At 38.2% G+C, this 26,408-nt stretch overlaps 2 protein-coding genes across 5 annotated transcripts in view; one reads left to right on the plus strand and one right to left on the minus strand.

Moving 5' to 3' along the window:
* Positions 1-11,273, plus strand: part of gfra4a (GDNF family receptor alpha 4a) — a 116,704-nt gene extending 105,431 nt beyond the window's left edge. For 2 of the 4 annotated variants that reach the window (XM_058796615.1, XM_058796616.1), the window contains exon 8: positions 7,867-8,038. In XM_058796615.1, coding sequence (XP_058652598.1) covers positions 7,867-7,905 — 39 coding nt within the window. In that variant the 3' untranslated portion in view covers positions 7,906-8,038. Of the gene's footprint in view, positions 1-7,005; positions 7,096-7,866; positions 8,049-9,384 lie in introns of those variants that run through there. The other 2 variants (XM_058796613.1, XM_058796614.1) reach the window with 2 other exon arrangements.
* A 1,978-nt stretch (positions 11,274-13,251) lies between these two features.
* Positions 13,252-26,408, minus strand: part of atrn (attractin) — a 67,107-nt gene continuing 53,950 nt past the window's right edge. Inside the window, exons 27-29 of the mRNA XM_058796611.1 lie at positions 24,167-24,274; positions 15,325-15,439; positions 13,252-15,203 (exon numbers count right to left, since the gene is read on the minus strand). Of these exons, the coding sequence (XP_058652594.1) occupies positions 15,079-15,203; positions 15,325-15,439; positions 24,167-24,274 (348 nt within the window). The 3' untranslated portion in view covers positions 13,252-15,078. The remainder of the gene's footprint in view (positions 15,204-15,324; positions 15,440-24,166; positions 24,275-26,408) is intronic.

Below are 26,408 nucleotides of genomic sequence, written 5' to 3' on the forward strand. Positions count from 1 at the left end.
AGCACTTTCCATGAATTTTAATTTAGTGAGCTCCCATGGCCTCCAACGGGAAAGCAAAGGGTCCATTGTGTCACCTAGTGTTTTGTTCACCTAGTGTATAATCAATACAGCCCATTCTCCTTTTGCATGTGTGGAGAAGGATGCATACATGGACGTAAGGACTGTTTCCACACTCATATACTCCAATTGTTAGAAAATAGACCCAGGTGATGCAACACAAGAGTCAGCAGAGAGACGTATCTGCAGCCCAGTTCTTCGCAGTCAGCACTATTATTGTGCATTCAGCAGCGCTGAGAGAAAACTCTCTTGATGTAACGTTATGAAGTTTCGATGCGTGTCGGTAATGAGGCATTAACAGTCATCAGGAGCACAGGATATCTTCAGCGGTGTGCTCTGCTCATGGCTCGCTGCATCTCTGAGCCACTAATAACAAACACACCATGTAAACACATCCGTTTCACAGGTGGGGTGGTGCTGCATCTGACCACTGAGATCTCGGAGATTAGCTCCAGCTCTGATCCAGAAGCGCTTCAGTGTGATCTTGTCCCTCAAGGGTATTTCCGGCATTAACAAAATTGCAACGTCCAGTTTCAGCCATCCCTCCCTATTCTATCTGAGGGTCTTGGGGCGGTCCGGAGTGCTGGGTCGGTGTGTATGTGTGCTGATTCAAGCCTAAGCACAGCCTCTGGTGTCTTGGTAATTGAGCGTAATTTGGCTCCCTGCAGTAAAACTAATGGAGCAGAGACAGCCGGAGAGTAGCAAACAGGACAGAAGTAGCACAGGATGGAGGGAAACAGCTGAAAGAGCTTTTTGAGAGTGAGTCCACTGAGGCTAGTCCTCACCTCAGCGGTTACTGAACTAGTTTTGCTGGCTACACCAGCCCCCAAACCATCAGCGTACCCCTGGGACCACCATGAAATACTGGACAAGTATTACAAGAATTTCTTCATTCAGTAGGACTGCGAAAAAAAAAAGAAAAGTGCTGAAGTCAGTGGGCCAACAGCCAGCAGAACTGGAATTAGACAGAAGTGATTCAGTGATTCGCTAATGTAGTAAACACGTGAAGTTTGTTTCGTAAGAGTTTCCTCAGTGCAGTCCAGAATGAGTGATGAGTGTTTTGATGAGAAATGTGAAGGAAGAGTGACGGCTCATTTCCTGTCTCTGGGTGGTGAGTAAGCAGTAACTGCTAAGTGTGTGTGTGTGTGTGAGAAATGCTAATAACATAATGTTTATTCATTTATGTATTGATTCAAGCAAAAGTAACTAAAACATTCATAGTACCGTAGTGGCAAAAACATTAGGAAGAGCTTTTTGTTCATGTTTGCATTTACTTAAATTCTGAAGCAGCCTGCAGTATTTAATCATGTTTACTGTGTAATTTAATAGTTTCTCAAAGGAATATTTCCTTTCTTAAAGGCATGCAAGGAAAAATCTCTTTAAAAAACACATGATCCATGTATTCTAATAATTTATAAATTGTAGTAAAAAATGAATAGAAAAAAAACTATATTCTAATAATATCAGGATTATTTTCAAGCAACATATATCTTTAATATTACTTTAATAATGTAATTACATTATATTATTCACCTTATTTTGCAGTGCATAAGCTATTTTCTGTAAATGTGCGAGACTTCAATAGCCACTATAGGTAAATAATCAGAAGAAAAACAAAGTGCATGAAATGATAAAACTAAAATGTGTGTCATTATGATTAGGGTAATACATAATAAAATAACAAATACCAGTTTGCAATATCAAGCAGAATAACAGACGGTTTAAGTACAGCTAAAATACTGCTGACAATGGAAGCCTTGCACATTTAAGTTTCAAATGGCTGCACTCGTCCTTATGTTGAAATTAAGGTAGAGAGTACTTTTTTTTTTTTTTTTAAATGGAGATTATGTTTTTTTGCTATCTTTTTAGCTTGAGCCACAGCTCAGGATTGTCAACAGTGAAGGGATTGTGAATTAATCATCCAGTCAACGCTGTCATTAAATCATTTTTCTGAGAAATTAGTCACATGACATTAATGGCAGATAACTGGCTCAAAAAAATTATGTCCAAAACTGAGCATCCATGGACAAAGACATCCTGTGCCAGCTGTGCAACTGCTATCAATATGACTAGTAAATTTACCAGTAGCTTTGGGTCTAAGCGAGCAAAGGGAGGCGGAGCTTATCAAAGGGTCAGTCGCTTCTGCAGGGGTTAGAGAGGAATCACCACTTCTAAACATTCACCGCAAACTCCCCACTGTTAGCTGCTGCCATTCACACCTCGATTACTTAGACGTCCACTATTTCGTCCTGCCTTTCATCCATGAAAGAAAGTGGGACAAACCGAGAGTATACTGGAACAAAATGTTCTGCATCACTGATGAAATTTCTTTGTAATCATTGTCTTCGCTTCCCCGTTTCTGAGTCTCTTATCATAACATCCACATATATCCTTTTAGCTGTGATGGAGAGTGGCACTGCGGCTCTACATAGGCCACACACTCATTGTTTGAGATTGATCATTGCATTTACAAACAGACGTGACTCTCAAAAACTCTCAAAAGAATGGAATGGAGCTATAATAAATGTCAAGATTTTATATCACATCTTTCAGTTCCAGTCCTTTAAATGCCACCCCAAGAGTGCTAGCATTGACGTAGCACTTGTTGTCAACTAGTGGATCTGCGTATACATCACATATCAACCAAACTCATTCTCATAATTGAATTGTATACGTTAATGAATTCACCGAGGATATAAAATGCAGCTGTCATTAACGGTGTATGAACAGGGCTCGATATAGTGTGTATTCTCCTCCTGTGTGAATGTAGCCACAATTTGTTTCCCTGCAGTAATTCAGCAGCGCTACGAGTGGGCAGCTTCAATTAGCATCAACTCATGGCGTTTTGCTAAACATTCAGAGACTAATCAACTTCACACCATTCACACTCCTCCACATTACTCCACTGCTAACACTCCCCTGATTATGATGTGTTATGGCTGTTATGATATGAATGTTGGATAATGAGGGCTTAAGGTGTGCTGGGGTGAAGGCTAACTGACAGAAATTATATTCTTTACAGTAAACTTAAACTCATTGCTTTTCTATAAACCTGCCCCTGCCTTTCAAAATACATGAAGGATGTAGTCTTTTGTGTTTATAGAGCAGTGATATGTGCTGGACATCTGAAACGAAAGTAAATTCTTCTATTTCAATTGATGTTCAAGAAGTTTCCCAGTTAAAGGCCTGTAGGACAGTATTTACCAAACATGGACAACAGAAAAGCAGGAAATAACAAGAACATACTAATTAAAACTAATTTGCATCAAGGTTTCAGCACAGTCAGCTTTTCAGATCACGCTTTGGGACCTCAAGAAAGGCAAAAACATTTTCTGCTGGTGTCGATAAGTTTTAACCAAAAAAAGGTTTGTTGACTGTTTATCCAAAATCAATTTTTGAGCAAGTACATAACCAGCCAGTGTTCAAAACTATCTCCTTACCTTAGCCCGATTCACAACGGTAAGCTTGTAATAATTTGTGTATTACTGGTAAAGTAGGTTTCCGTGGGAAATACGAGTTTGCCGCCATTTATCTTTGCGTCATTACGTCACGTCACATAAAGAGATCGGCCAATAACGCTAATAATACGCACTAAATACAGCAATGCCGTTGTTGTTAATATTTGAGAAGTAAAGGGGTCATATGATGCGATTTCTTGTTTTCCTTTTCTTTAGTGTGGTATGTAGCTGTTTGTGCACGTATACGATCTGCAGAGTTACAAAGCTCAAAGCTTCCCACTAAAGGATTTATTCTATCTAAAAGAGAAGGCCGATCCAGACCGGGCTAAAACGGCTCATTCAAACACGCCCCCACATGTCTACGTCACGATGTGGAAATATTTGCATAATGCCGCCCCAAATGTTCATGCAAAGAAAGAAGGCGTGGTTTCAGTAACCGCAGTAGTGTTGGTGCAGCCATGTCAGGGAGACACTGTGTGTTTCTATGTGAAAGCAAAAGCACTTTATTTGGCCTTCCGAAAGTAGATGTAATTAGAAATCATTGGTTAAGATTTGTGTACAACAGAACAGCACAACCCAAATGTTCGAATTTGTGCAACGCATTTTATGGACAACAGTTTTGTGAACCTAGGAGAGTACAGGCTGTGTACCTAGGCTGTGCACAAAGGCTATTTCTAAAAAAAAAAAAAAAAAGGTAAATTCCGACTTTGCTATGTCAATCTGGCGCTTCTGAATCAGTGACTGCAAGTATGTTTTGTTATTACTGTAAGTAGTTGCTATTGACTTCAAATGCGGAGTTTTTCACAGTGTAGAGTAACTTGTCGTGAGTGAGTGAGTGCGTGTGTGAGAGAGAGACGAGTGAGAGAGAGAGTCACATCAAAGTGTAGTCAGCTGTCTTAACTGCGGCTTGTGTACTGCAAATACATACGAGCATCACTGTCTGTCACGCGACTGTTCCCCTTTCAGGCTTGAACTGATGGTAAAACTAAGGACATTATTAACTGTCTTTATATTTACTTTGAAAGCTGAAGCTCGCGATTATGGTAAGGGGCATTACATTTCCTGACGCACGCTTGTGGTGTTCGGCCAATCACAATGCACTGTGTCAGCTGGCCAATCAGAGCAGACTGCATTTGTCGGAAAGAAGGGGCTTTGTAGAAAACGACGCGTTTGAGAGAGGCATAGCATAGAGGAACTACAATAATGTACAGTATTTGAAAAATGTGTTTTTTTGAACATTAAAGCATGTCAACATATTCTGTTACACCAAATACACAAAATAATGATCTTTAAAATGGCATCATATGACCCCTTTAAAGGGGTGGTTTACTGCGATTTCACTTTTTTCATTTTAAATAGTGTGTAATGTTGCTGTTGGTGCATGAACAGTATCTGCAAAGTTGCTGCGCTGAAAGTTCAATGTAAGCGGAGATATCGTCTTTTAAAAATCAGGAAGTTTAATGCCTACAAAAACGACTCCTATGGGACTACAACGAGATACTTCCCGGGTTGCATACGTAAAAAACCCATAAATTTGCATCAACCCCTCCCTCCGGAACATGCAAAAGAGGGGGCAAGGCCATGTTCTGCGGCTTTGTCGAAGAGGAAGAGTTATAGTGGAGAGTTGTAGCCATGCTGTCGAAACGGAGTTATTTTCACCCAGCTGTCAGGTCTTCTGTGTTCGGGCTTCCTACGGACGCTGTAGTTCGTCAACAATGGTTAAAATTTATGTTTGATTATGTTCCTGACAATTACAATCCTAATTCAGCTCTCTGTGCTGCACATTTTACGGAAGACAGCTTCAGAATCAAGAGAGTTCAGAGTTCAATGCCGGATTCACACAGAAACTATTACTAAAACATGGAGCAGTTCCAACTTTAAAAACAGAGGCAGCAGTTGTTGGGCCACAACCTGTAAGTAAGATTTAATAATTTTAAATGTATTTGCATGTATAATTTCAGACGTAATGTTTTAGTTTTATCAAGGACGTAAACAAATGCCAACGCTGGCTTTAGTAGCCAGTTAGTTAAATGCTATTTCGTGTGTCTATGACAAACGCGTACAAACATTTTGGACCCGAATTTGTAATTATGTACTAATTTTGTAAATGTATTTTCCATGTATACTTTATGACGTAATTTTTCGATTTGATCAAGAACGTAAACACAAGCCAACGCTGTTTGGTTATAGTAGCCAGTTAGTTCGATGCTATTTTGTGTGTATAAGACAAACGTGTACAAACTTCAAAATATTGTATGTAATCACAACAGCAAACTTCCATTCAGAAACGTTTTGTAAGAGCCGTGCTTGCGGAAGTTCTGCTTGACTCTCTTCATTACCGCTTTCTGGGTCTGATTCTGGCTCAAACTGATACGGCAATATTGACACCATTATTTACATTTGACCGCAGCACATGCGACTGTCGCCCGTGAAGGTAATGGGCGTGAAGTTTCTGGACAATGTGCAGTACGCAGTTTAGCCAATCACAACACACCGGCCCAACTAACCAATCTGAGCTCATTGCCCGTTTCTGAGGGAGTGGTTTCATAGAATCAGGGAGTCAACCGGTCGTTCAAATGACAGAGGAGAAAGCGGCTTACAATAAAGGTGAAATATATGAAAAATAAGGCGTTTTTTAACAAACGAAACACGAAGACATGTTATATTGCACCCCATAAACGCAATCAAGCAAAGAAAAAAAGCAGTAAACCACCCCTTTAAGTATAACAATAATAATAATTTGCACAGTTTGATGTGATCATTAGATTTAAATCACCATTGGTAGCACGATGTATTGTAATGCTTTTTTTCCCCCTGGTCAGAACAAAAGTGGCAGACATGTTACTTGTTCAGATGACATTTGCCAGTGAAAATTCTTATTTGGGTCATCTATTCCAAGATGTACAATCTGTGATTCCAAAGTACAGTATCCACATGGTGCGGTGACTGACAGCCCACACATACTCCTCAATACAGATTCATACGCGCTCGAGCCATGCCGGTGCATAACCCACGTAAAGATTATAATTCCGCATATAACTACAACTGCAGGTTTCAAACAGAGATGGCAACAAAGAGGCAAAACTTACAGACTGCAGCTTTAAGTTAAAGTAAAAACTAAAATTAAATTGAAAATATACAAATAAAGGTAATTCAAAATATTAAGAAATACTATAATAGTATATAAGTAATGCTAAAATAAATGCTCCTAGTCCAGAGCTGCAATATCCATTATAAATATTTATGGCAGGTTGTGGGATGCTTTACAAGGACACTGTACTAATGATATTAAAGAGGCACTATTTATTATACATACAGTAAAGTATTCTGTGGAAGTCACTCTCTTTCGCTCTCTAGCTCCATAACCTCTGTAAAATCACAAAGATTAAGCAATTAGTGTTTCAATTAAGAAAGAAAACTCACTCAACCATGCCACTGTTCACCATTCATAAATCTAATCTTCCTTTTCCCCCCACAACCCTTTCCTCAGCACCAGAAAGGAATATCAGACTCAAATATGGAGTTATATCCCGTGCCGTCCTCACAGCTGTGTCTTAATTGAGGCGACTTTCATGCCACGGTAATTTCAGACAAGTGACCTACTAGACAAATGGAAATTAATCAGTTCAGATTATTATCATTCATATGGCCTGTCACTATAAGTCTCAAATACACCCTATATAGCCAATAAAAAGGGGGGAAATGAAGAGGAGTGTGAATGGAAATCTGTATGTAGCTTGAATACCGAAGGTAATTTTGAGTAAAAGAATATTTCAAAATGAATACACAGGTGTTTTAGTACAGGTAAGATTTGCTTTAAACATCAAGATACAAGAAGTAATCAAACTTCTTTCAAACCCACACGCACAGAGGCACACTCAAGCACACACTCCATTTTATGCATCCAATCTTTCCCAAGGGAAAACACACTGAACGAAAATAAAAGATAAGAAAGAAAATGGAAGACATGGGCAAAGAAATAAGGACGAATGCCAAGCCGTTAAGAAATACAAGAGGTTTTTTTTTTATATATTTCTGGAGGGCAGGATTAGCCGTTTGGTAATATAGGGATGGATATTCTACTATATAAACAAACTATATTTAGAGCATGAATCAGATGATGGAGTTTATGATCCTGAATGCTGTTCTGTCAACATTTATGCTAGATAATTTATATATAAGCCAGTCCTCACCGGTTCCCCCGAGTGCGTTTTGTTGTTGTTATTGTAAGAAAGCATGTTGACGAAATCCAAACCCATTTTGAAAGAGAGACATCTGAAAGAGAAAGCCAACTGAGGCATGACTGCCTTCCAGACGTGTTCATCTGACTCTCTCCCCTCCTTTCAAACAGAGAACGCCATTCTGGCTTTCGGGAATGACACAGACCTGAAATCTGCGACCAACCAAGCTCCAGGCTCCAACACACACACTTACAACCAGATCTTAGTTACCAGCACTGAGACCAGCACTACCACCGTTGGTTCTGGCATGGAAACTGAGCAGAACATCCTGCGTCCACAGATGCCCACACAGGTACAGGCCTTTATCCCGGTCCGTCTGAATGCCAGTATGCGTTTTAGGACCTTTTGAAAATCCTATTCGCTATGTTCCTGCTAGATTTCAAACCAGGCAAAACCGATCATTCATGTTCCCTCTTCATTCACATCAGAGCTTTCTTGTGAGTGAACACAGATTCCCATTGTGTATGACATTGCATACATATTGTGTCGCAAAAATTACTTAAAATCCATTCTGACTGTCCAGACTGTAACGCATTTGTAATATGTTTATACTGTTTTAATCGGATTTCAAATCACATATGGATATGGTTTGGGTTTGTAAAAATTGGATTTCTTTTTTTTTTTTTGCTGTTCAGAGTGCAAACAGCTAAATGGATTGGAGTCAGATATGCTTTTCATGTCTGTCAGAACAAAAACCATAGATGTGTGTTATAGTCTCCTTGCTGAAAGAAACAGTGTAAACCAGCCTACATGATTACTGTTGTCTGTTTCCCTGCCTGGCCAAGCTTACCACATTAGTCTGGTTTTAATTTGGGATTTTTCAGACAGTCTGGACCAGACTGGAAGACCATCTATAGACCGGCTTCTTGTTTTGTTATTTTCTAATGCAGTGGTTCTAAATTGGTTTCAATTAGGATCCAGATTTTACATTGGACTTTAAGTGGCGATTACAACACGATGCCAAAATTGTTTATTTTTAGTTTCATGCTCTCAGAAACCAATCATTCGCTCAACTAAACCTGTATTTATTATCAGGCACACATTCTTTTCTCTTTCATATTTTTTCCCATGGCTTTTGAGGATGAAAAATGTCACACAACCTACACTACTGCGATCACTAAGATTATTTTCTAAAAGAAACGTATAATTTGTTTTCCCCGCGAAGAATCAGCATATTAGAGTGATTTCTCTCTTAGAGTGACCACTTAGAAGTTTATTATTTATTGAAGATTAATGGCGGCTGAAAATTCAGCTTTGCCTTCACAGGAATAAATTACATTTAAAAGATATTAAAATAGTTATCAGTTATTTTAAATTGTAATGATATTTCACATTACTTATGTTTTTTAATCAAATAAATGTTGTGAGACTTTTAAAAGGAAGATAAAGATGCTTCCCATGTCTTTTGTTAAAAGTTGAGAGGTCCGTTCATATGTTTTATAACTATTCACACTTGTTTGGGTTTTATCATTTACACTTCCAAGACCCATCCACCACTGTTCCACTAGAGATGAATCCATCTAGTACTGTATCTGTCTGTGATGTGATGCCTATAAAAGACAGAACCAAACATAGAAAGAAATGATGAGATGATGAAACAGATCTCACTTGCTCTTTTTGTTCTGCAGATGAACGAGAGAGACAGACTGTGGGGCGACTCCACGCTCCCATCCCCTGATCTCTATGACGCCAGTCCTGCAGCAGCCCACCTGGCCATTGTAATGTGGCTCCTCCCCTTCCTGCTGCTGGCTCTCTAACTTTCAAATCAAGCAACCAATCAAAGCACCACAGAACTGGGACAGCGTGCGTGTATTCATGATTTTCAACTTCCACATCACAATAACTTGTTCGGAGAGGACGCAAAAACCGCCAAACTCTCTAAATATATGAAACCCTGCTCCATTCCTCAATGCAACATAGTGATTCATTGTCTGGGTGTTCACAATGACTGATTTCAAGGGTTTATATAATTGTGTGTGTCTCTCTTCTCTTCATTTGAACTGAAGATGGTGCCCATGTAAAATAAAACCCTCTCTCTTCAAAGCGAGCGACTGAAAGGTAGTCGACGGGTGGCTGAGTCATGCCTACGCTACAAATTTCACACACAAAAAAAGAAAAGACAACAAAAAAAAAAACTAAGATAAATTTCTACCTGTTCATCATCCATAATTTAATATCTATTTTCCCCCAGCTCTCTCGAATGGACGGTGTTGGTACGTGTGCTGTATATTCACCCAGATAGAAGTGTGTTTTGTGATGTCTGCTTGAAGAAGCACAAGAACAAGCGGTAAGAGAAAGGAAACTGATGTAATGCACTAAAAGTGTCTGCGATGAGAGCTCTTTCAGTGGGTTACAGAGACGGTCTTTATTTTTGTAATGTGGCTGTATTGTTTAGAAGTAGGCCGTTTCTCCCAGCAGTCTTGGAGTGCACGGTTTGCTAAGAAAATGTCACAGATATGAAGAGCAGAAGAGCTTAAGTATCTTGATGAATGCCATGATCACAGTTCTTGTATACTTCACCTGTGAATATGGGTGTCTGAAATACTGCATCAAACTGCTTACTGCAAATGGAAAAAGAAGCACAAAACACCATGTTAAAAAAAAAAAAAAAAAAAAAAACACTTCCTGTTCATGTGAATTCAAGCAGCTTAAACCCATCTCCTTACTCACCGTTCGTCTCTGCCAATTAAAAACGAGCACAACGAGGGTCTGTTGATTCTCTCCAGTGACTGACGGCAGTTTTCTGCGTCCCCATCCTATGAGCACTTGGCATCTGCAGTTGTGTTGCTTTTTTATTCTCAAGTGTCCTGTGATGACAAACAAGGTGAGTGAAAAGTAAATGCGTTGACCTCTAACAACCTTCAGAGACTATTGACCAATCAGCGACCTGCATCACAAAACGGGGCAAAGCATTTCTGTCAAATGGGTGGAAATTGTGGATTTTACTTATTTCCTGAAAAATAAACCTGCCAGATACGGATGTACAGAATAATGCTTGTGTGTCCAAATATGTACATAAAGTAAGAGCATATGTTTGTTATGCATTGATTTTTGGGGGAAAACCTGAGCAATCAATTTTAATATGGTAAAATATGCTAAGACGATAATTGAAAATAGTTCAATGGAAAATAGCAGTGAGAAGATTCTTTATTTATATGTGTTTTTGTTTGCCCTACAGAACAAAGTCATACATGTTTGATTTGGAATAAATACACAGATTTATTTATTAAAAATAGCTGAAAGCATTACCAAATTAGCCAAAAGTGGAATTCAGTATTAGAGGTGCTTCATGAATGACTGATGTTGTAATTCAAGTTCTGTGGGCCTGCCGATCAGCTCAAGCTGAGGGGGTAATGAGTAACTGAGGGAGTGAAGTAACCCTCATTTATTTGGAGCACACTCGTTGCATTGTCACCTATGCGCATCGTCTGGGTCAGCACACACATCTACACCGCCCTTCAGACTAACAACCTCCAACAAAATAAAACGCCCACATGTAACAGTGTTGTGCTACTGCCGCAAGACATACTCAAGGAAATATGAAGGATATCTGGACTCGGGAGGAGGACAACATGGATGCGGACACCAAGTCACACTTAAGCTGAAAAAAAAAAAATATATATATATATATATATATATAATTATTTACCGTCATTATATTTCTGAATTTATTTTTTTCTGTTGAGCACAAAAGAGGATATGTTGAAGAATGTTGGTAACTAAACAGTTGCTGGTAGCCACTTACTTTCAGAGTTTGGAAAAAAAAAAATATATAAAAATCGAAGACGATGAGGACCAGCAGCTGCTTGGTTATTGGGATATTCTTCAAAACATCTTTCGTGCTCAACAGAAGAAAATCTCTTGTTGGGGGGTTGAAAAATCTGTTTAACAGGATGGTTTTCTGACCCTGCATAGACAGCAACACAACTGAAATGTTTTATGGTCCAGAAAAGTAGCAAGGACATCATTAAAATAGTCAATTTTATGAAGCTATGAGAATGCCAGAACGCTGGTTCCTGCATCTGCAGCACCGCACGCATGCGTTGTTGTACTCTCATGAATGGCGGCAAAGACTGACGCGGAAGAGAAGTTTTTTTTTTTTTTTTGGAGCACAAAAAGTATTCTCGTAGCTGCATAAAATTATGGTTGAACCACTGATGTCACATGGACTATTTTAACAATGTCCTGGGCCTTGAAAGTGTTAGTTCCCTTGCTGTCTATGGAGGGTCAGAGAGCTCTCGGATTTCATCAAAAATATCTTAATTTGTGTTTCGAAGATGTACGAAGGTCTTAATGGGTTTGGAACAGCATGAGGGTGAGTAATTAATGATAGAATTTTCATTTTTGGGTGAACTATCCTTTTAAGCTTCAGAAAATGTTGACTGTCCATTTTTTGTATTTTTTTTTATGTTTACGTATGTTTTGTTTTTTTTAAAGCAATTTTTCCAAGTAAAACAAAAAAAATTTTACCTAAAAATTAAAAATGTAAATTAAGCTATCATTTACATAACATACTTTCCACAAAATAAAGAAAAAATATGTTTGATCATTTTCCTTCAAAATAACTTTGCTTAAAGAGTTAAATAGCTGAAATTGATAAATGCAGGCACCACTACAATTTGTGTAAAAACTGAGTAAATGGAATGATATGTTTTATGTGATGATGTACTCACAGCAGGCGGTTAACGAGTCCAAACGATAACTTCCTGGGTCCTGTAATTTTATAGAATGTTCCTTTTTTTGGGCAATGGAGAAATCATGCAGTAACAGATGCCAGCTGTGATGTGCCGAATGTGGGGCAGCTAAACATCACATTCATAATAATTAAACTTGAAACAATTTCACTACAATGAAATATTAATTCAACAGAAAACTGTCCAAATTATGAGGCATGATTTTAATCATTGCATACAGTCAAGAAGGTCAAGACCTCTGAGACGCCACAGGCCCCAATGACCATTTTAAGGAGGGGATTTGATTTGTGAAAAGAATATTCACCCTCTCTATTTCTGGATTCCTGCCAATGTGCTTGATAAAATGCAAATACACAGCTAATGGTGAGAATTTCCATTCAATTATGAAGCCGTAAAGTATCTGTAATATATCTGAGCGGGGAGACTTTGACAGTTCCCTCATAATCCCATTTGGAAAATCTCTGAAGAGGCACTGGATAAACGCTCACGCCGAGCTGAGGAAGTTGTCACAACATTGTTTATCCACATCCGCCTGCTGATAATAAGGAGATAACAAATGCATTTCATCTGTCCTGTTGTGAGAGACAAGCTTAAATGCTTACAACAGCACACTATGCAATGAAGATAAAACAATGTACATTAGATGCCGTACTGTTTCCCCCTGAGCTACATAAATTACTCAATAGTTAAAAAACGCCATAGGCAGCTTGTTATCTCATTAAATAAACGATGGGTGATAAGCTAACCAAGAACACTGCAATTTCACTCAACATTAGAACAACAGATTTACAGGCAGTCATCTTCATTTTACCATTTAATTATAGACAAAATGTTCTATGTCATTCTTTATGTACACATATAATTACAAGGTCAGTTTAAATTTGCAGGTCTTTTTTTTTTTTCTTAAAGTAGGCAGCTAGTTTAAAGTTTGTTCATGACATTCGCCATCTTACATACAAAAGAAGCTGCAATGCAGTCACATTTCAAAAGCCGGGAATACTCCACCCGACAAGTGCAGTAAGTCGCTTAACATAGACGGCATTCACATTACTGTCCATCACTATGCACAAAAAAACTTGAGTGCACTTGCTGCTACATTATACATATTAACAAACTACAGACTCCGTATCTATAGTATCACTGTATATAGATGGTGCGGTCGGTGTGCGAGGTGTACTGTTTGAGGCTTACAGAGAAAAGCAATGTGAGAATTAGCTTCCATCCGAAGGAAGAGAGACCAGCTCCTTTCATTAGACCACTTTGTGTGTACGTGTGAGTGCGCTTTCCCTTTTGGACTCCAACAGATCGCGAGAAAAAAAACAAAAATGGTCTCTCTACGACATTTCAGCTTACATTCGCACCTGATGGGTGTCACAGGACATGGATTTTCCATTGAGATCACGGACAGATTAGTAACATCCTGTTTGGGCTCTCAATACTAGATGTTTGGTTCTGGTCTAGTGACTTGTGTCCCTTTATTCATGGCACTCTAAACGCACCGAGAACTGGCAAGCAGGTCATCTGTGCCGTCTCGATACAGCCGTGCACCAGGATAATAAAAGATGTAATGACTGCGCCGCTACACGCACTTACACCGGTTTAGATTTCATAATGTCACATTTGCTCACTCTATCTTTGACCTTTCCTTTGCACTAGGCAATCCACTCCATATCCTGGAGAATACCCCCGGTATCTTACGCAGGTCCAGGTTTGTGCGTTTGTGTATGCAGATAATCCTTCGCCAGCCCAAAATGACATCTGACATTTCGAGAAACCCAAACAAGGTCCTTGTTCGCTCTAATTCCACCCTGCTGCCTGCCTGCAGTCGCCTTTTATTTCTGCCTTCCTTGAAATGTGCCTGAGAAATGGGTTGAGATTTCAGATAAGACAGAAGTGAGAGGGAGTAAATGATAAAAGCAGAAGCAGAAGCAGCACTATCATTATGGCAAACATAAACACTGACGTCTCAGATCTCTACATGAACATGTGAAAGGAGGTAATTCAAAAGAGAATGGAAGGATGTGAAAAGGGTAAAATGTAGATCCTCTTATTGGGACAAACATGAAATGCTTGGGAGAGACGTCACAGATGAACTGTAAAGTAAAACACTTGTAAACATACCAGCTCGCTGTGACTTATTCCTGCACATCAAATCAGAGACGTGATTAATTATTAAGAAATAAAAGCAATTTTTGGTGACTACTGCCATGATTAAAGAGACACAGACGTACTATATGCCTCTAAAAGACATCCTGTACTATATGCATGTGTTTGTGTTATAGCCATGCAGCCAAAGAAGTCTCCAGAAGAAAAGTTTGTTTGTGTGTGTGTGTGTGTTGCCTTCATCAGAGATGCAGCAGTGCAAGGATTCTTCCTCCTGATTGTAAAAATGGAATAAAATAACTGAAATAAGTTAAATATCATAAAGTGGCCCAGGATAAGTCCTATCAGTCAGGGTCACATAAGAGTTCGTTTCCTGTAGTGTTCTCTCAGCTTGGGCCAGGAGAGATTCAGTTTCTCCAATCAGAGTCCGCTTGGCTTGGATAAACCACGCCACCCAGCCATAAGCGTGTGTTCCTGTGACTCAGTCCTGGCAGGGGTCCGAGGTCAGAGGATGAGGGATAAATGTCAGATGCAGGTGGCGGGCTGTGCTAATGGCTGCTGCTTGCGGCTACGCAACCCTCCCGACTTCTCCTTATATCCCAGACACATCTGCTGAGAAACGTCCACTAATGCACTCGCTACTGCCAGACCTGAGAAGAGAGGAAGACAAAGAGGTGTTTCTGAGCGACAGTATAATGGCCTTGGCGGCAGAGTGTGTAAAAATGTTCAGCACTCAGTGTGGGGGCCAAATGCATTGGCACGTCGACCCACCTGACTGTCCTGGAGGAGGAATACCTCCGGGGCCTCTGGGTAATCTAACAAAGATGGAGAGCACTGCAGCCTTGTTCCCAAAACAGGGCTCCAAAGCTATGGGCTTGGGCACAGACTGTGAGGGGGAAAAAGACAAATGGTTACAAAAATATATATGAATATGCAAGTGGGGTCCTGAGACAACTAGTGAAAATGCTTCATTTTTTCCATTTAATACAAATGTTGCATTTAATTTGTTCTTTCTACAAATTATATTGAGTGAATTTTAATTTAAAAAGTTTGGGCTTGTAATGCTTTTGAGTCTCTTTTGCTCACCAAGTCTGCATTTATTTGATCATAAATACAGTAAAAACAGTACAATGTGAAAAATTTATTTCAAATAAATGTTTTCTATTTTAATATATTTTCAAATGTAATTTATTGCTATGATGGCAAAGTGTCATATGATCCTTCAGAAATCATTCTAATATGCTGATTTGCTGCTTAAGAAACAATTGTGTTGCTTCATATTTCTGTGTAAACCATAATACACGCTTTTTCAGGATTCTTTGGTGAATAGAAAGTTCAAAATACTAGCATTTATTTGAAATAGAAATCTCTGTAACAATATAAATGTCTTTACTTTGATCAATTTAATGCATTCTTGTTTAATAAAAGTGTTTTTGTGTAAAAAAAAAAAAAAAAATCATAATTTGAGAATGATTCAAGGAGCATCTTCAGTTTCATTGTATAAGCGAGACCATCTGACGTCTGTACGAAGGATTCACAAGACCAATTTCCAGACTTGACAGAGAAAAATGAAGATTTTCATTGTGGTCTCAGACATTTGGACCCCATTGTACATTTAAATGACATTATTATATATTAAAACATATAGACAGTTCTGACTCTGAATTTGACTCGTTCAGTCAATTTTCTAAATATGTACACCTGTGACACTGGTATCAAAATGCTGTATAATAATTTTAGCCTCTTCACTTCTTAACAGGGGCAAAACTAGGGCTGGGTATCGATACTTCTTTTCGATACCAATTTTATTAAATCAGTTTTAACAAGATTATATTATCTCAAAAAACTTAGAGCCACTGCACAAAGGAACAAAATATATCCAACACAATAAATCAGTGCAAATAGTTTTAATACAGTTCAAATAGTTTTCAGTTTACACATCTGTTAGGCTACGTTTACACTAGTGCATGTTCGTTTTAAAACGCATAGCTCAGACAGAATCATTTCTATTCATTTATTCTAGGTTGTTAAAGACTTCAAGAAATTGAAAATCTTTATCCACTTTCATTAAGTGGGTGTTTTATTTTCTTTCACCATATGTTTTATTGTTAGTAAATTCTGTGTTGTAGCATGTCTAATTATTTGCATGCATAAAAACAACCTAGTTTATTCAAATTTATTCTTAAAATATCCTTATGAAATATTTTCTTTTTCCTCTGTATCTGGTTTTCAAATGAAGGCATAAAACATTAATTTAATTTATCTTTAAATTATTGAAAATAAACTCTTTATTTTGGTAAGAAAAGGGAGTTTACTATTAAAATGAAGACATGGAAGAAATGTTGTGTGATCATTACTTAAAAAAATTAAGTTTTAATAATTTTAATAGCAGACTAGTAGTAGCAGCATGTACATTCTGCTGAACAATATTAATACATTTCTGCCGCAGTGTCTTCCAAGTTAAACCGAACTTTTATTTTGATGGGTTGCCATGAATACCTGTACAGTTCTGTGTGTATATGATATGACGCTAGTTTTACTCAAATCAAACGGTAAAATGCTCATGAAGTGACTCTCAGAGCAGTTCTGGAGATGTTGTTCATGTGTTTATGTCCTCTTTTAATGAGACGGCAGACACTGAAATCACCGTGAGCGTCACCAGGGTTGCTGCAGGATTTTTAAGCTCAAATTTAAGACTTTTTAAGACCTTTTTTAAGACCTGCACAAATAAAATTAATACCATATGAGCAGGGTAGGGCAATGTCTATGGTAAACTGTAAAATGAATGTAAAAAGCATGATTTACAGTTCAGATAGAAGTTTTCACGAAACAAAAAGTTTTATAAAATTATACACTTCACATTTCAGCCTTTAAACCATTTTTTAAGAAAATGGATGAGTCAAAAGTATTAATTATATTAAGTCTTAAGTTAAGCAGGGGCATATTTGTAGCAATAGCCAACAATACATTGTATGGGTCAAAATGATAGATTTTTCTTTTATGCCAAAAATCATTAGGACATTAAGTAAAGATCATGTTCCATGAAGATATTTTGTAAATTTCCTACTGTAAATATATCAAAAGTAAACTTTTGATTAGTAATATGCATTGCTAAGAACTTCATTTGGACAACTTTAAAAGGCGATTTTCTCAATATTTAGATTTTTTTGCAGATTCCAGATTTTCAAATAGTTGTACCTCGGCCAAATGTTGTCCAATCCTAACAAACCATACATCAATGGAAATAATAATTTATTCAGCTTTCAGATGATGTATAAATCTCAATTTTGAAAAATTGACACTTACAACTGGTTTTGTGGTCCAGGGTCACATATTAATTAAATAACATAAAAACACATTTTAGTGTTTTGATTTTTATAATGAATCATCTCCTTATCAATCCACCAGTTCACATTTACAGCTCTGCGTGTTTGCAGGGTAAAAACATGGGTCGATTTTTGCATTGGTCTGAACAAAAACAACCCAATGTTCCCACAATACTGTGGGAACACTAGAGCAAGCTAGTGTTAGAGGCCTTTTTTGCTTTTGTTAATTGTATAATAAATAAAAATTTCATTCTCTCTTACATTCTTTTTGGCTCATTAAAAATTAATCTTGCTGCCACGTTCTGGATTAATTGTAAAGGTTTGATAGAACTGGCTGGAAGACCTGACATAATACATACATACAAAAAATAAATAAATAAAATAAAATAATTAAAAAACAAACAAAAAAACTATAGGGTCCTAGAAATCCAGTTCTGAAACTACAGCCTCCGGAGCGCACAACAACAGCCCTATTAAACATGCAGATTCATTCTCTGCCAGCAGGAGGCGCTTTCGAACGGTTTCCCCGGTAACGCCAGAACACAAAGCAGCACAGCACCGGACTTTGAAACGTACCGCGCTCATATTTTATTTATAGCCTTTTGAAGTTTAATCGTCACATTAAGCTGTATCGCGATTCTAGTCTGTACCCAAATTTAAGACCTCTTGAAATCATAATTAAGACAATTTAAGACTTTTTATGACCTTAAATTTGATCAAGTAAATTTAAGACCTTTTAAGACTTTTTAAGGACCCGCGGGAACCCTGGTCACACGCGCTTCAATCGGTGTGTAGTAAACAAAACCGCGCGAGAGCAGACTGCTCCGTACGCTTTCGAGTCGCTCTCGTGGATGTCAAACACTGATCGATCTGTGCCGTGCTGCTTCTAGTCGAACTAGAGGTTTATTGGCTCACTGACGTTGATGAGATTAACCCCTTAGGTATCGAAATTTGGTACCGAATGACAAGACGTTTTTCGATACTCGATGATATCGAGGTAATTCGGTCGGTGCCTAAAAAGTATCTTACTTGATACCCAGCCCTAGGAAAAACTCAAAATATTTGAAAGGAAAAGGCTTGCATAATTTTAATTTATAATGTTTCCCAATAGAGTGGGGGAACTATGATGTCACTTTGTAGGTGAAAACCCGGAAGCGAGTGCATTTTAGCACTTCCGGTTCCATCTTCCCAGAGTCAGTGGATTTTTTGAATGGGATTTTGGTTAAATCCCTTAAATAAGGTCCGTGGTTCACACGGGCTCAAGATACTTTCACGTTTTATTCTACGACATAAAACACACCAGTTACACCACACTCGTGATTTTTTTAAACTGTTATGTTTCTTAAAAAAGACGGTTGCTAACACATTGCTAAATGGGACTACAGACGCTGTCGGAGATATTAAACGTCATCACGCCGAACAGTTTATCAATTTACAGTATTTTCCAGTTGTAGTATGATTTGTAATACAATTAATTTTAGAATAACCAACTAATAGTTTCCCGCATTTTATATTTTTGTTTGACAATGTTTTTTTTCCCGAAATGCGACGCGTCTTTGGAGGGAAGAAGCTCGAGTTTATCGCTTACTGACGCGGAGACTCTGGGTTCGGACCATAAGGTAAACTCGTATTACGATTATTACAAGTAAACACCACATTTACCGGTTTACTTGTGAAAGTGAAACTTTAATGATGCATAGTGCTTAAAGCCACGTTAAAATTAAATGTTTACGGCAACATGAAGCTGTTAGAAAGCATATAGTTTGAGGATTTCCTAGAAGCAAGGATAAAATAACATTTTGTGTATCCACCCAAACAAAATGATAGCTGAAATGTGGTACTTTGTTCACTAAAATAAGTTTAATCTTACCATAACCAAAAACTCGCTCACTCTGCTGTTATTTAAAAGATTAAATACGCGGGTATACGTTTTTCATTAAAATATTCATATTAATCAAGGATTTATTGACTTTTAATGCACCTAATTTCGAAATGTTCAGAAATACGTGATTTCATATGTCCTTTAGTTAAGATTATATCATTTATTCACTATACGATGTCTCGTTTTAGTTTGTCTCTAGTTTTGTATTTATTCCCGTTTATATAAAAAGGTTCATGTAGTGTGGATTAAAATTCATATACAGAGTAAATCCTTCACTGAACGTGTTAAAACTAAGTTTGAGAAAGTTGGGAGCGTGCTGGTGGTGACGCTGAAGGCGAGCGACCGTGGTGCTGTAGTTCGTTTATAGCCTAAGTTTAGCTTTTAAGTTCTGGCGCTTTTATTTAGGCTTCAAAATTCGTCAAAGTTATATTATTTTGTGAAGATTATCTTGATGGACAAAACGTGTAAGTTTCATGAACTATGATTGAACACAGAGCTTATTTTTTGCGATAATCCAAAAGCCTATGGAAAAATCCTACTGGCTTTTTGTCGAAGGAACCAGTTTCATGCTAACCGCCGATCCGCCTACAAAGTGACGTCATAGTTCCCCCACTCTATTACCTTTTAGTACATATCTGTGACATATATTGTACCAGTGTACTAAAATGACTGTTACTGTATATTCCAAGGTATTGTACTTCAAAGAACACCACGGTACATGCACAAAAACCGTTGCATTTTTTTGGTAAGTATTTTTAATGCGTGTGGAGCAGGGCTGAAAGCACATGACCTTCTGTTTTTGAACACATGCACAAATCATATTCCAGCTTTGACCCATTTCACACTCTCATTTCGCCCTTAGTCCCAAGCCTTACATAAACCCTTTTAAAAACGCACACACAAGTTTTTTTTACTTAACTGCAGAGTTTCCCCAGCGCGTGTTGTGCGTATGCGTGATATTAGCGCATATGCATCAAAAAGACTGTTCAATTCAACGACAGTGTTTGCGTGCTTACTGCGGCTCTCCAACCCCTCATTCACACATTCTCCCCACTGTACAGCACACTTGCATATTCATCCCTCCTTCTCTTCATATATTCTTTTCTTTAAGCCACTTCTTATCCTACCGAGGCCAGTTCACCCCCTCACTCCTCTCTATCTCTCTCCTCCTCGCACTTTCCCACTGTCAATTCAGAGCAGGGGGGAACGGCATTTATCTTTCACACCATACACACCTACTCCTCCAGCACACAAAAAAAAAAATAGACTCCTAGTAAAATTCAATTACAGCCTCTGAGAGCATCGGCATAAGTATGGAGGGGCGTATTGCTGTATGTATGCATTTATATATTTATATATATATGCGTTCGTTACGTTTCGGCTCAGGCGATTATCTGAGGCAACCAGACTGAGCAAGCAGAAGACAGGTTCTGTTTAATTAACTCTTATAATTAAAGAAAACGAAAGTGACGGCGAGTGAGGAGAGAGAAAGCAGATGTATACAGAGTGTGTAAGAGGCCAAGAACTACAGCATTAAATGCTCTAATGTCCACCGAGCTTCTGTGTGCATCACTCTTTGTTTAGTTGTGTTTACTTTAGTTTCACACCCTCTGGGTCCTTCTATGAGATTTGAGAGAAATAACTGCATTAATAGCGTTTTGCTATCAAGGATGGCTGGATTGTAATTACTTTTAAACCTTGATAGTGAGCATAGGACATTGATGGAACAGAAGTGAGAACATAGAAAAGAGGTAAATCTAAATTAGATCTTCACTCTAGGGCTGTCATTACAGTGTTAGGACAACAAACAAAGCAAAACAGTAATTACAAACCAACAATTCCTGAAATCAAATATAGCTGTAATACTATGTAATGCAGTTATTAGTTGCAAATCTCATAGAGGGGTCAAGAAGCCTTGAAACTAAAGTAAACAGAATTAAACAAAAGCTGTCAAAACTAGACAATGAAAGTGTGATGGTTTTAAAGTCGTACCTAAAAACACAGAGGTTTGGTTTGAGACTTAAAACACAGAAGTTCTGTTCTAAAACCTAGTGAGCTGCCTAACAAGACAATTCTTGAGGCACATTCCAAAAAATCTATACTGCCTTGTAGTGTACCTCATTCTGGCCAAGTTGTCAGGTAGTATCACATGTATCCTCCAAAGACACAATCCTAGAATTCATTTTGGAGAGCTTTGTGATTTGAGGGAAATATATTTTATTTACCACTTTAAAATCGATAGAATCATTTCATTTCAGTGTGGGGTAAAACCTAGATTTTCCAATTAATCGCAGTCTTTATTTAAACTATCTAGATATCAATTCTTAAAATACCATGATCGATATTTTACTCAATTCCTATTTTCAGTGAGTGCATGAAAATGTAGCCTGCATCGAAAACTAACTCGATCAACTGCATAGTTTGGGCCCTGTTCTTAAAGGTCCCATGACATGCTGCTTTTTGGATGCTTTTATATAGGCCTAAGTGGTCCCTAATTCTGTATCTGAAGTCTGTTTCCTGAAATTCAGCCTTGGTGTAGAATTTCAGCCACTATGAGCCAGTCCCACAATGAGCTTTCCTTAGGACGTGCCGTTCCTGTGTCTGTAGCTTTAAGGACGAGAGATGCGGGGCAAGGTGGAGGGTGGGGGTGTGGCCTTAACCAGCTTGTGCTATCATGCGCTAATGTTAACAGTGGATGTATCGCAGTGGCTCATAGACATGCAGTCATTCAAGCTTTTCAGTTTGACCCAGAATCTGATCTGGATGGAGAAGCTGCAACTCAGCGGCTATCAGGACGTCTCCGAATGGTTAGTTTAAAATATTGTGTCTGGATACAGAACTTTAGTTGGTTTGTTTATGTATGCTGTTACAGTTATTATCATGTAGCTAATGCTAGCCATAGACTCGGATGAAGGAACTGAAAAAAATACTTCGTTGTTCATTTGTACATCCAAACACTGAGCAACTATCATGCTTCGCTCGTTTGCAAGCCATGATGTCTCTCGAGGAAAAAAAAATATTGAGCTCGCCTCGCACGGTAGTAGCTCATTTTCTCATGGGCGGGCAAAGCAGAGAAAGGGGAGGTAACCTTTCCCCGTATGACGACATAAAGGGAAGATTCCAGATTGGGCCATCTGAGCTTTCATTTTCTCAAAGGCGAAGCAGGATACCCAGGGCTTGGTTTACACCTATCGCCATTTCTAGCCACTGGGGGACCATAGGCACGCTAGGGGAACTTATATTAATGTTAAAAAACCTCATAAAGTGAAATTTTCATGCCATGGGACCTTTAACTAAGTAACATCTATTGTCACTTTACAGTGAAGCGAGTGCACTATTTCCATTGATATCAATGGATAAGCAGGGTATTTGACACATTGTAAACTCTAGTGTGTAGGTGCTCCACTCACTGATTCTTAAATGAGCGATCCGTTTCTCTCACACATGCAAAGAGAGAACGAATAGTCTTACATACCATGAAGAATTGGTGTGCTACATGCAAATTATATTCTCTCTCGCTTTTCCTGTCAAAATGACTGAGTTAGGTTTAAAATTATTCAACCTTTAAGACTAATCAGAAAGCACTGCCGGCTGGTTACTTTAGTAGTGGGCGAGAATAACGTGCAGGTGGCAATACGTATGAATGCATCTTTATAAAGGGCTGTCATTTTGTAAAGAAAATAAGACTTCAAATCATTCATATATTAATATATATCTGTCGAGTCTGGTGAGTACACCAAGAAATCCACTAGCCAATGGCAGTTCTATTGCCAAGGGGTGCATAGAGGGTTCTGGTGTGAAATGAGAAGCACAATAACCCAGGGGTTCAGTTTACCTGAGATTTAGAATGACTCGGGGTTAACCATTTCAATTGTGAAAAGCCCTTCTGAAATACTTCCTTGTATATTTCACAACATTAGCACAGACTGAATGTTAAAGCGAAGCAAACTGGATATCCTAACTGATAAGCATTTAATGAAAATTTGAGTGCTATTGTATTTATTTGTGTTTATTTGAGCACCGAATCATTAGTTTGGCAACATGTTAACGTGAATATTTTGGAATCAACCATTTTGAATCGGAAACAAAGTAGGAAATTTGTATTTTTGTGCTTATTTCAGCATTGAATCATTAGATTAGCAACATATGCTAATGAGAAACTAATCAAAAGAATCGAGAGCACGAGTGGCCAGTCCTAAAAGAGTTGCTGCCTATGTATAGTTTCGAATGACTTTATTCGGTTGCCGTTTTAGAAGGCAGTTGCTCATGTAGACAGCAGACAAGATGTACACAGCTCACTAGATTTTGGAACAGAGCTCTCAGTTCATTCCCACATTAACATATGCAGCAACTGCACTCTCTCTTAAAGCCACTCTGATGACACCACATGAAAGGTCACACTAACCTTCACATTTCCACCAATCAGGTCTGGCGGCTCCTCATCCGTCTCCAAGGCGACGTTGATGGTGGCAAATGGTCGGCTGGCCATCTGTTGCATTTCTCGCAGGAGTTGCTGAGAAAGAGAAGAGGAAAATGATCCAACAGTGTTACATTCACACACAAACATACATACGGCTCTGTGTGCCATAGAGCCGAGATCAATATAAAGGTAACGGTTGAAATGGCCTAGCTTGAAAGAGATGCAGGCTGAATGTAAAAGAGAAAGGAGCAGATTGAAAAAAAGCTTGTGAGAGCACATGAACACATAAAAGGTCCATCTAAGAGGAAGTCAAACAAGAGGAACTGAATATCTGCAGAGCCTTTTAACTGTCAGAGTCTGAGAGAGAGCGCACCGAGAACAGATCAAACACCTGTTAAGCATAATTGATGCCACTCTGTGCTTATATCTCAGGAAAATAAGGATACAAACACATAAATTGGCACAAATCTTCCAATAAAGAAAGGAAAAAATGAAAAGGTTATATGCAGGTATAGAACATCTGATAAGTGTCGATATTAAAATTTCAAAAGCTGTGCTCAAGAGCTCTTTTATTTTGAGATATGTCTTTGAATGTCTGTCAACAGTATGGGAGGAAAAATAAATAAATATATAAATACTGGGGATCGCTTAAGAAACATAGGAAACAGAGACCAATCATTTATTTTTCTTCTTTTCAGTGAATGGAAATTTTTGGGGACACATGGCAGACCAAATTTATATGCATCATCCATGTGAGTACCACAGCTCCTGAAATCACAATAATATTCTCTATAAACTTACCTCAGTGTTGTTATGCTTCACTAAAACTTAAACAAAAAATATTAATCTTTTCATTAATTGAAATAAAGTAGAATTAAAATAAAGATGAAAAAAATCATTTGTTCCATATGCTATTTCTCAGCTCAATTCAAATAGGAAAAGGTAAATTTTTAGATTATTGTACATTTTTAATATTTATTAATATTTAATGTATCATGGTGTTTTGTATTTGTTTGTTTTATATGTGCTTGTTCTCCACTGCTGTAAAACAAATTGCCCCTCAAGGGTAAAAAATAATTAAAATACAACAGAAAATATAAAAATAAAAGCTAATTTACCCATCAACCTACCCATCTAATTATTCACCCGCCCAATCAATCTAAAAATTGTAAACATTATTTTTCCTTATGTTCATTTAGTGAAAATAAAAGTGCAGAAAACATGCTTTTAAAACTACATTTTCACTGCGTAAAGTTCCCACATTAAACATTTTAAAGTTTTGAACATGTCAAATGTCCCCATAGGATTGTCTCTTGGTCTCTGATGTTAATAATGATGAAGATGGTAATCTGAGAGAGACCGAGAAAGACCGATAGAGAGAGCGATAAGAGCAAAACAAGCTTCTTCACAGCAAACCACTCAATTAGAAATTCCCACCGTCTGACTGCCATCCCTCTCTGCAGGAACCACAAGTCATTTAATCTCTCTGTGTGTGTGTGTGTGTGTGTGTGCGTGTTTGTTTGTTGTGTATCTGTCCATCCATGTTTGAATGCTCAGCTCAATACACAACAGAAAATCTTATAAAGACAGAGAGAGCGAAAGGAAGGAGAGAGAGAGAACAAGCGCTCCAGGGAGCATAGCAACTGTCACACACATACCCACACGGTCCCATTGCAGCACATCAAAGTGCATATTTACTGATGTGTGCTTTAAACTACCGTCAGGAATATAAGGCATATCCAAAGAGACAGAGCAGAGGGGTAAAGATGGATGTGGAGAGGGGAGAGAAGAGAGAGATCTTTCAATCAACCTTCAGGAGAGAAGCAGTGCTGAATCAGATGGCAAGGTGTAGCCATGCTGAATACTGATCTGAAACAGCCTGTGCGCTGAAACACAAGGACACTCTGATATCAATCCCCATGCGTTTCTCCCAGCTGGTCTGGATTGGTGGTTTTAGAGGGGTTTTGGTCACTTTGGAAAGCCAGCTAGACCAGCTTAAACCAGCTAAGCCCAGCTGTTTTTGTTTTTCTTCAGCAGTGTAGCCTTGAATTGTCCCAAAATTTGTTCTATGTACCACTGATTTACACAGGCAGGAAGCAAAAATCAGATTTTTTTGGTGTATCTGACTCAAACTTGTGGTCTGAACATCTAATGGTTACAAACCGATCTAAACTTGGGCTTCAATAACTAATCAATAAAATCAACAATAATTGCTAATGAAAATAAT

This window comes from Onychostoma macrolepis, chromosome 13 (assembly GCF_012432095.1).
Source record: "Onychostoma macrolepis isolate SWU-2019 chromosome 13, ASM1243209v1, whole genome shotgun sequence".
In the NCBI taxonomy this organism is placed as follows: Eukaryota; Metazoa; Chordata; class Actinopteri; order Cypriniformes; family Cyprinidae; genus Onychostoma; species Onychostoma macrolepis.